Source organism: Colias philodice, chromosome 5, assembly GCF_061535455.1.
Source record: "Colias philodice isolate Cphi_HAF_F1 chromosome 5, ilColPhil1 Martin Lab GWU primary, whole genome shotgun sequence".
Taxonomy (NCBI): domain Eukaryota; kingdom Metazoa; phylum Arthropoda; class Insecta; order Lepidoptera; family Pieridae; genus Colias; species Colias philodice.
The window spans coordinates 7,686,792-7,698,481 of record NC_143090.1 but is presented as its reverse complement, the minus strand read 5'-3'; the positions used below and the strand labels follow the sequence as shown (position 1 = coordinate 7,698,481).

The 11,690-nt window shown below is 34.0% G+C and overlaps 1 protein-coding gene across 1 annotated transcript; it reads right to left on the bottom strand.

The window, feature by feature from the left end:
- Positions 1-527: 527 nt before the first annotated feature.
- Positions 528-10,895, bottom strand: LOC149488529 (NADP-dependent malic enzyme-like). The gene is made up of 10 exons (XM_089695314.1): positions 10,728-10,895; positions 10,231-10,412; positions 9,708-9,888; positions 7,490-7,618; positions 7,131-7,313; positions 3,110-3,332; positions 2,707-2,849; positions 1,473-1,643; positions 1,075-1,198; positions 528-691 (listed from the first exon to the last, which is right to left on the bottom strand). The coding sequence occupies exons 1-10, from the start codon at positions 10,893-10,895 to the stop codon at positions 528-530; spliced, it is 1,668 nt and encodes a 555-aa protein (XP_089551440.1).
- Positions 10,896-11,690: the final 795 nt, after the last annotated feature.

Here is an 11,690-nt window from a genome sequence, read left to right as displayed (position 1 = left end):
TAGATGAAAATTGAAGTTATTAGCAAATCATGTACAATTTTACAGGCAGCATTGAAAATATCTATTGTAAATCATCGGTGAAACATGTAAAGAAATGTAAAGCATAAGTGTAAAATTGTACATTCTACACATGTTTCACAACATTTATTGATGCAAGTTTGGACCAAACACAAATAAATCAGTTTAAAGCATTAAGTAGCCACAGCAGTTAATGGCGGACGTGTGTCCAACCTTAAAAAGGATTTAGGAGCGGGTTCATGTATAATAGAAATAGGTCTCTCTCACATCGAATGCGATTACATTAAGTTCTATTTCTTTATGGTTGAACGAGCTTAGGAAACATAGCGGTCAGTACTGACCATGATTTCTCCCGTTATAGTTACTAGTGGTGTAAGCACTTTGCTGGTCTTTTATGGACATTTGAGCTCATTTCTTGAACCCTTATGACGTCACTGTTCTGCTAATATTATACTCTACTAGGGTAATAATACTACCATAAAATAAATTTATAGAGTATAGGGAGAAACTTACACAAGTCCTTTGTAAACTTCCTCAACCGATTTAACTTTGATTTCTGGCGGTTTTGGGTATGGATAAAAAGCTGGCAAAGGAGAGTAGTATTGCAAATCATATATATGATCATTTAAGAATGCCTTGAAGTCATTCGGCTTCGGATGTACCGTTGCAATTCCTGCAATATGAATGAGAGCTTAACATTTTTAAAGCTTATTTATTTTGACGGTCTGAATAGTGAATATACTCAATTGTATGTTTTGTTTTTAATATTATGTAGATATGAGTAACACATCACTTCCGTAATTTGTTATAAAATAATTTTATTAGATGTGCATAATGCATATTTGTCATACATAATATTCTGTTATAAACTCATTATCGATCTATATTAAGTACTCATATTGAATATGTGTTTATATTATAATATGATTAAAATGAAGTAGGTAATTCATAATCTCATTTACTAAAAAAAGCTCCTGATACAAACATATTTCAAGAAAATTGAGAAGACTGATACAATGCCAACCTTGTTATAAGAAAAGATAAAGACAAATTCACCTTTTTGATACGCCAAGTTGCAAATCTCCAGTGCTATGCTATATGAAACTTTTCTGATATCTGCAAGAGGTGGGTAAATACGGCCGATCCCCAAGTCTGATTCGCTCACAAAATTGGCTAGTGTCTGATGGAAAAATAATGCATTCATCACACTATTTTTGTAAAAATTTAAAGAAATCTCTTTAACATCTGAACATGACTTGGTTTGATTTCTGTTGTATTTTCTTTTATCAATGATAATTTTTTAAAGTTATTGGTTATAAATTTTGTTGTAACAATCTTTGAATGTAACCGACCTTTGTTCTCTTCGATCGATATAATTTATTATTTTAATAATAATGCAATTATAAACAGCTAGTTCATAACAAATTCGAGACAAATAAGTTACAAAAACTTACCCGAGCTGCACTTAAGAACATATATTCGGGAATAATTCGGGCACGAACTGCTATAATGCCCAACGCAAGGCCGGGGAAAATGTACGAATTATTGCCTTGTCCCGTATGATATTCTTTGTCCTTATATTTCACAGGTGGAAACGGTGACCCGGATGCATAAATACACGTGCCCTGAGAGAAGATAATTAAATTATGAAGTGCATGTATAAAGAAGTGCTGGGTTCGATCCCCTATTAAAAAGATAGATTAGTAGGGCAAAAACATGCCCATAAAAAAAAACGATACCTAGTAAAATGAAATAGATGTGTTGATGCTTTTCTATATGCAAGGATAATATGCTGGAATAAGATACTTGTTTTATTTCATAAGTTTAAAGGAACAGGTATATATACATATAGGATATTCTTGATACAAATTTATGGTATTTGAGCAAATTATTTAGTTTATTACTATTATTTAATGTTTATTTGTATAACATGTTATTTAATGTAAACTTAAATAATAGTTGAGTAAATATCAAATCTGTACAGCGCGGTTTCACCCGCATTTCTCCGCTCTCATTGGTCTTAGGGTAATGTATATAACAATATAGCCTATAGCCTTCCCCGATAAATGGGCTATTAAGCACTGAAAGAATTTTTCAAATCGGATCAGTAATTCCTGAGATTAGCGCGTTCAAACAAACAAACCCTTCAGCTTTTTAATAGTAGCATAGATTTGTATTTAATAACATTAAAATATTATTGAATGTGAGCAGTCAAATTAATTAATGGAGAGTAATGTGACTTGATAATGTGTTCTTAAAATGAGCTATACATGCTTTTGCAATTTCATTTGATGGTTATTCGCAGATGTTTAATGGTTTTCACAATTCTGAGTGCTAAATAAGCAAAGGGAGGGTCGATAAAGAACATGTGGAAGAAATGCGACCGTAATTAACATAATTAGAATAAGACTGAGTGGGAATATAAAGCAAAGTCAGTATATAGCAATAACATAAAGTTGCAAGTAAAAGGGCAGCGTGCTTGATTTATAGTGATATTATAGAGAGCGAAATTTGTGACTTTGTTTGTAGGAAGTAATCCTATTTTGCTAATAATTTTATGAGTACGTACACGGTACAGACTACATTAATATTGTAGGTATTCCAAAAGGGGTGATACATTGAAAAATATGTTATATTCTACAACAATAAACAACTTAAGAAGCAGTTCAATAATGTCTGTGTTCTTACATTTGTATGGTTATAAGCTTCCTGGGGAGTACACTCTGCCTTACTGGTGGGATTCGAGAGGGCAAATATTACTGGCCTTTCAGCATTCTGGGCCATCTGCTTGAGGATTTTCTCATTAAATGCACCTCTTACTGTTGAACATCCTGGGAAATAAATTATTTTTAATTACTTACAAGAACTCTACCAAAAATAGCTCTATATTTTCAATTATTTGTCTATTTATTAACCAAAATATAAAAAATCCTGAAAATTTTTATTAAACCGTAATATCATAGCAGCGTAGACAGTAGCCAATTTCTACAAAAAATAGACAGAATGTGATAAAACGTATCTATAATAAGTACCTATCATCTAAGAGCAAACTAGGACATTCCCGAACTACTTCGAGAGAAAAAAATCTCACCAATGAGACACGTCGGTTTCAACGTCTGCACGCACTGCTCGAAGTCCTTCGATGGCTCCACATCTTTGCCAAAGTGCTCGCAATGTTCCGGGATACCGCCTTGCCGCTTGTTGCTAAGGAGACCCTCAATGTCGAACATGTAGACGCGATTGCGGGCGTCGTTCTCTGACAACCCTTGTTCTACCATGGCTGCTACGGTTAAATTGGCTATGCCAGTTGCGGCCTGGGGAAATGAATGAACAGTACTTTGGGTTAGGATTAAGGTTATGTAATAGGATATGTTCAAACATGATGTAAAACGTTATTATCTATTATCAAATAGTCAAGTCTTAATTAAATTCCATGTTCAAGATGTGCACATATTATGTAATTCATAAATCTTACGATTTATTATCTACATTGAAAATTGATATGGAGAGCAATAAATAATTAGTGTGGTTTTTTTAAAGACTACAGAATGAATTTAAATGATTATTTTTCCGACCCAAATATCGACCAATAGAATTGCACCATTCGACGTCACGTGTTACAACCTACATGGTATTATACTGATAATTTTTTGAAAATTTTCTCTGGTCGTTGACGTCTAACTGACAGGTTGAATTCAATTGTGAAATTATTGGCCGACATTTGGGACGGAAAAATAATCTCCCGAATACCACACGAGCTTCAAAATTATCTGGCATTTCCCTCAAGGTTCCCTGCAAACAAATAAAGTCGTCAAGTTTTTCAGGAAAAATCACTCGCGCTTCGCGCTCGTGATTTTTTAACCTTGACTAAAAACTTGACTCCTTCATTTGTTCAGTTGATCTATGTGTGTTGGATTAAATGTATTTTCTTTCTTTCTTTCTTTCTATTTGTTTGCAACGAACCTATCGGAAAATACCCGATAATTTTGAAGCTCTTGTGGTATTATAAGTGAAAATACTTCTATCATATGTGTAGGTATGTAAAGGTTATTTTTATGATTGCTACCGCCCACCATTCCAAAATGCCAGTGAGGTAACACACGAAGTTTACTTTGACTAAGTACCTACTATCGATTTGATTAATTTTCCCAAACAAATTTTCCCATACGTTAGTAAATAGTTTGGAACACGTCAGAATAATTGTAATTCAAATAGACCAATTATAAATTGAGACTAACTACGATGAACTCGTTATAATCAAGTCAAATGCTATTCGACTGTATTCCTAACACTGCTATAATAGATAGTATAATATTAATGGACTAATAACAATGGCATAAGCATTAGTTTAGAACATATTAGGCACTAATCAGCTCGTGTGTATAATCACTACGGATACCAGAGCTCGGGTATTGTGGAGCACAATTAAATAATTACGATAGCTATTCGAGAATTCAATTGGCACACTAAAGCTAAAGGTATGAAGTTTTATGCTTAAAGCAATAAACGTTATTGAAACGATTGTAGACGTAGTGCTTATTTTTCATTAGATTCATATAACCGTTGCTTATTCAAATATAGAGCAGATGTTCGATTACAACGGGTCACCATGAAATTTGACTTGGTTGCAAAGCATTAAATTTCGGTAGTTTAGGTCGTAATTAGACGGAAAAAAAATATATGGCATGAAAAACTTTGCTTTTGTGCTTAGAAGACTGATTGAACGAAATTTTTAAAAATCTCGGATTTTAATTTTTGATTGAAAATAAAACTATTGAAATAAAAATGTTTATTATTTTTATTAAGTTTCACTATCAAATTAGCTTACAGAAAAGTGGAAAATAACTTAAAAGTGCACACTTCTACTTTTTCTTTTATGTTCATAGCTACTTTCTCTCAATAAACCCCAAATATAGTCGCCCATCATGTTTTCATTGTATTGGCCTTGATAGCGTTGTTCAAAATTCATGATGTCCTGATGGAAACGTTCTCCTTGCTCTTCGGAATAGGCTCCCATATTGTTTTTAAATTTATCCAAATGAGCATGCAGCATATGTACTTTTAATGACATCCTGCAGCCCATGGCCTTAAAATTTGTAAGCATATCCTCAACCAACTTTTCGTAGTTTTCAGCTTTATTATTTCCTAAAAATCCAGAAACTACTGCTTTAAAACTGTTCCAACTTGCTTTTTGAGTACGATTCAGCAACGTTGGAAATTTTTCATCGGCGAAAATCTGTCTTATTTGCGGACCAACAAAAACCCCAGCTTTAACCTTTGCTTCCGATAACTTCGGAAAAAATTTTTTTAAGTTTCCAAAAGCTTCTGAAGTTTCATCCAGTTTTTTAACAAATTGTTTCATCAACCCTAACTTAATATGCAAAGGCGGCATTAACAGTTTTTCCGCTTCAACAATCGGCTCAAATTTGACGCTCTGTTTTCCGACACACAATTCTGTTCTTACAGGCCATGACCGTTGAATATAGTGTTTAGAATCCGCTCTGCTATCCCACAAGCACAAATAACACGGATACTTAGTATATCCACCCTGTAGCCCCATTAAAAATCCCACCATTTTAAAATCTCCAATCAGCTCCCAGTTATACTCACGATACTTTACAGATTCAAGCAAAATTTTGACACTTTCATAATTTTCTTTAAGATGTACTGAGTGAGCAATTGGAAGAGACGGAAATTTATTTCCGTTGTGCAATAGAACTGCTTTTAAACTTTTTGTAGAGCTGTCAATGAATAAACGCCATTCGCTAGGGACACAGGGTATGCCAATTACTTCAAACATACCTTTAATGTCATTACAAAAACAAAGTCCATCTTCCTTCGTGAAAAACGTTGCAAACATTTCATGCCTAGTCCGCTGATCCGTGATCTTAACATCATCAAGCAAATTCCACTGTTTTAACCGAGAGCCTAGAAGCTCTGCTTTATTTTTTGGCAAATTTAAATCTCTAATTAGATCGTTAAAATCTTCTGAAGTAATGAGATAGTGTTTTGGTTGTTCAGGTGTAGGCAAAAACTCCTTATCGGAATTACTTTTATAAGAACTAAAAGATGAGCTTTTCTGCGATAATTTTTTTGGTGGCTCAGGTACTGGTCGTGTCGGGTCGTGAGCAATTGGAGCAGAAGAAGATTCGAGGTCAGGATATTCAATAGGTTTTGCATTTTTACCTCTACGTCTTTTACTCGGATTCACCATACAAAAGTAGCAGTCAGTAATATGGTCTTTTGGTTCTCGCCAAATCCTTGGTATTGCAAATTTCATAGACCTTTTCCCACCTCGATACCAACCTAAAAATATAAAAATAAAAATTAATATGTCTATTATTTTGGATTCATCGCTTAATTAAATAAAAATTGCTTACCTTCCAAACACCTTTTACAATAACTACAAGCAACATGTGGAGCCCATGGCTTATCTTGATTCCGTACAGGACAGTCAAAATATGCTTCATAGGCTTCACAGAGAACGTGAGATGTCTTTAGTTCGTATTTCACGTCTCGAACTTTAATAAATTGACCACATATAAAACAAAATGCATCAGCATCGTATTTGCACTTTCGTGACGACATTTTAAGTTATTCTGGGCTTGTAAATAACACCTGATGGTTGTTTATCACTCGGGTGCCATCTAGCGGCACAGTGTAAACTTTAATACCCCACTCTCACCGCGCGGTCTTTTTAAAAATATTAAAATCAATTAAAATTTATGAAAAAATTGAAAAACGAGTATTATTATTATAACTATCACAAAAGCAAACTTTATACCGAAAAAAGGTATGTTCTTTTCGTTTTTGTGCATAACTAACTGGAAAATAATAGTATAAACTTTAGGACAAAGAACGAAAATTTTTTTGTCGAGTCGTGATATTATCGAACTTCTAAAATATTTTTCTTTAAGAAAATGAACTACTCAATTTAAAAATTGAATTAACATTGAATATCACTAAAATTATCGAAACAAAATCCCCAATCAAAGCGAAATACATATAAGTAGGCAATAAAGTAGCTACAGATATTATATTACAATTTACAGATGAAATATAGTTAGGTACTTGCTAATGCAAAGACTAATACTATCTATAGGTTTACTCACAGAACCAGCGCCCAAGAACATGAACGTGTATTCAGCTAGCTTTTTCTTAGTGATCCTCTCTGTTGTCATCAAGCCGGCGACAGCAACACTCGCAGTGCCTTGTATATCGTCATTGAACGTACAATATATATCCCGGTACTTGTTTAAGAGTCGTGTTGCGTTGCCTAAAGCGAAATCTTCAAACTAAAACCAAGAATATAACTTGAACGTTCAATTGGCTTAGAATTTTGCTTTATAAAGCTTGTAATCTTTGACTAAAGATTGAAATAACTGTTTAATATGTGTCATAATTACATATGTAGAGCAGCAATCTATAACTATCATAAAAACTTATTACATTGGGAGGAAAATAATTTTACTTGTAAAAGAATGTTAGCGCCATATCTCTTGATGCAGGCCTCCATGAATTCAGCCACAAATTCATCATAATCCTTTCCACGTACTCTTTTTTGCCGCAGCCCAATGTATAGGGGATCCTCTAAAAGTTCCTAAAAGTTATTCAGAAACAACATTTACTATTTCTGTATGGAATTAGTTATCCTTATATCATTTTAGAAACACGTGAGTCAGTAAATGACAACATCTTATGTGAATAATGCATATGCCATTAGCCATTAAGTAGGTACAATAAGACCCTGATATTCAGACAAAATCCCCGTATAATTACCTGAGGCTACATTAAAGACTATAAACTGGAAGTTAATTATCATACCTACGTCTGAAATCATACATGAAAGCAACACAAATACAATTTTGTTGAAAACGAAATAACTCAGTAGAGCAGAATCCAAGTAACTTTGTTTGAAAATATTACGTTGCCTTTTTTCATGTCACGATCGTAACCTACACTCACAAATTAAACTTTATAAATCGCTCGCTGTAGACCACAAAAACTGCCGCTTCGTGATATCGTATTATCATAAATTGTAACCGCAACGAGCGTGGAAAAAGTCCCAAAGTCTAGACCACAGTTTGTCAACTAATCGAGTTTTTGTCGGCGAATAGCACCCTGCGGCGTGAATGGGCTCGTTTGCTCGGATAACGAAGCCGTAGTAGACACATTTTTGGGAATAGTACTTTTAATACTAACTACTAATGAATATAGAGAACTGGATGTTTCTTTTCTATGATATACATTTATAGCACTAAATAATGCACATAAAGATCTCATGTCTGTTGCGATATATATAATATTAAGGACACAAGATCATTTGTGTACCTGTGGCTGTATGTTATAAAGAACAGTAAAAAAATATTAGTTAATAAACTTCTCCAAAAAATAAATCTATATCTATGTTACGTTTTAATATTCAATCTGAATAACACTTAAAACTTCCTAAAGTGAGTAAAATAAATTCATAACAATTAGATAATAAAATTTATACGTTTGCGTAACTTATTTCGTTTTATATAACCCGGTCCATGATGGAATTCCTTCGTCTCTTTCGGGCGATTTAAATGCATGAAGGCGCCCGCGTATACTTCGCTATCTAGCTTAATTTCAAATTCGTACATTTAAAATCTTGGTATTTTAAACTTGGTAATTTAAAATAATTATCATAATGGGTTATTAAACCAATTGGATTATAACGATAGCAATTATTATATTTATAATTTATGCTTTACTCTATATCTGCTCTAGCGCGTTTTTTTTTTAAGTTTCACAATTTTTTAAAGTTAGTAGCCACACATATCCATCCCTTAAACAGAATATTTTAACATTTAGCTGCTTCTCTCCTTTCGGTCGTAGTCTGATCTTACATATAAACATTCCTGAATATATTAATAACTAGCAGTCCACCCCGGCTTCGCCCGTGGTACATATTCACGTTTTCTCTACGTAAGAACCATCCTCGTACTTCAAGGAATATAATAAAATAAAACCGGCCAAGTGCGAGTCGGGCTCGCGCACAAAGGGTTCCGTAGCAGCAAATATAATAAATTACAGTTAAATCAACCTATCTCAAAAACTATAAGAGATACTTTGATCAAACCAAAAATCGTTGAAAGAGTTAATTAGCATGCATCACCTCTATTTTTTTTAGAATTTTATACCCCGTAGTTATAAAAATAGAGGGGGGGGGACATACTTTTTACGACTTTGAGAGCTGATATCTCAAAAACCGTTCACTTTAAGAAAAATGTTTTTTAGAAAACTTTATATCATTTTAAAAGACCTTTCCATTGATACCCCACACGGGTATGTACATCGAAAAAAAAAATTTCATCCCTCAGTTACATGTATGGGGGGCCCCACCCCCAATTCTTTTTTTTACTATTTAGTGTCATATTTTTGTAGCGGTTCATACAACACATATTCCCATCAAATTTCATCACTGTAGTACTTATAGTTTCCGAGTAAATCGGCTGTGACAGACGGACAGACGGACAGACGGACAGACGGACATGACGAAACTATAAGGGTTCCGTTTTTGCCATTTTGGCTACGGAACCCTAAAAAGAATTAACGAAATCGGTCCACCCGTTCTCGAGTTATACGCTTACCAACACATTTTGCGATTCATTTTTATATTATAGATTATTAGATATATTAGATAATACAACATAATGAAATACCTGATTGTCAGTGCCCACATCCAGGGTTACTGGCAGACATTGGTGTGGTTTTATCCCAGCTAGAGCGGTATACAGCGCCAGCTTACCAATTGGTATACCCATACCATATGCACCCAAATCCCCGAGACCAAGGATCCTTTCGCCATCCGTGAAAACTATCGCTCGTATGTCATGTTCTGGCCTACGATTATAATTAATGAAGAAAAAATACTATCTGTTAGTATCAAATTACTATCAAACTTTCTCGCATAGATGTAAATAAAAATGGAAGTATGTTAATACATACATTAGCTATAGGTATATACATACAAAATCTTCATTTGTAGAAAAATAGAGCAGAAAAGAAAAAACATAAGATCAGACTAACAACGAATCTGTAAAAACTTATGGGCAACATTTTAAGGAACATATAAAATTTATACAATAACATTATCTTCACTTTTGTCACAGATTCTGTAAAAGTTCACTTTGCAAATCTCACAAAAATAGTACTATATTCTGTTATACAGTCAATTTCCCTTACCAATTTTTCAAAATGTTCAACACGTGGCCCTTGTCGTTTATAGTTATGAAGAGTCCTCTAGCCCTCTTGTAAACTAGACCGAACTTTTGGCACGCCAAGCCGACGGTCGGGGTGTACACGATCGGCAAATATTTTTCAACGTCAGTCGATATCAGGCTGAAGAATAATTTCTCATTTGTGTCCTAAAGAAATATATCTATGAATGTCGGGCGTGCTCCCAAAAAACTTTTTCTTAACTTGGCACAGTTTACAAAGAATTTAATTTTGTAAAAAATTGAATTGTAATGAGTAATTAGGAATGACTCTACCTGTAAATCAAGTATGTACTTAACCCTAGCTTCCATGTAAGAAGTAACAATATTTTTAAGTATTTGTAGAAAAAACGATATGATATCCTGTATTGCGACATTTATTGAAAATATCATAAGGTTATGATGAAATAAATAAAATAAGTAGGTAATTTGATAACGCTGTACTATCACAATTTTATTACTTACATGCAGCTCCACCAAGTACAAGTATTTATTCAGATCGTTCTTGTATCTATCCAAAGAAACGCGGCAAATATTTAACTGTTCTTGTTGCGTTTTGTAAAGTGGAGCTAATAATCCAATAATGCCAAGTGCCTGTCGTTCTTGTAAAGTGAAGGCGAGGCCCTTTAACATTGTTAGAATTACTTTAAATGTTACAATTCTCTTAAAAGACTATGGAGTATTTATTGCACGAGTATAATTATTTAACTATAATGCAGAGTAGATATCAAGAAAATATAATATAATTGAAATTCACGCTTATTTCAATTACTCAAGCGACAGCCCAAGCCGAGGTTCGAGATCCCCGTCAAGGGGGGACGCCCTTGTGCATGTCGCTACCAGGGTGAACCTTCAGTTCACCCCCGCGTCCGCGTTAAAATGTAGAAGCCCTTCTGGCTAACATTGAGAGACACCACACAAAAAAAAAAAAGCTTATTTCAATGTTAAAACCACAGGTTAAAACTTTCAATATGTACCTATTTGGAAAATTGACAGTTTAGTGTATATGTGCCCCCTTGTTCATTAATAATTGTAATCATATTTTTTTTAAATGTAGAGTACCTCTAGGTACCTCTAGGTAGGTACTCTAAAGGAAAATTCACACGCATCTCAGTTTCACTATTTACATTTTAAGTTTACTTCCGCTTTACAAAAGTTATGATAAATTAGTTACAGCTCTAAATTAAAAAGCTCCATTTTCTCACACAAGACCATCGTAATTAACCGAGCGCTGACGTAACAATCGCGTAGAGCGCTCTAATAAAATAAGACAGTCAATAGTTTGAGTCAATAGTAACCTTATTGAGTCTCGGGTCCCGCAAATGATCAATTCCTCTCACCATGTTAGGGCAAATGGATACCTCTTCAAAATAACGAGTTTGTATGAAATCGGCACATTGGAATTTCGTCAGTAGAGACGCGATTGTT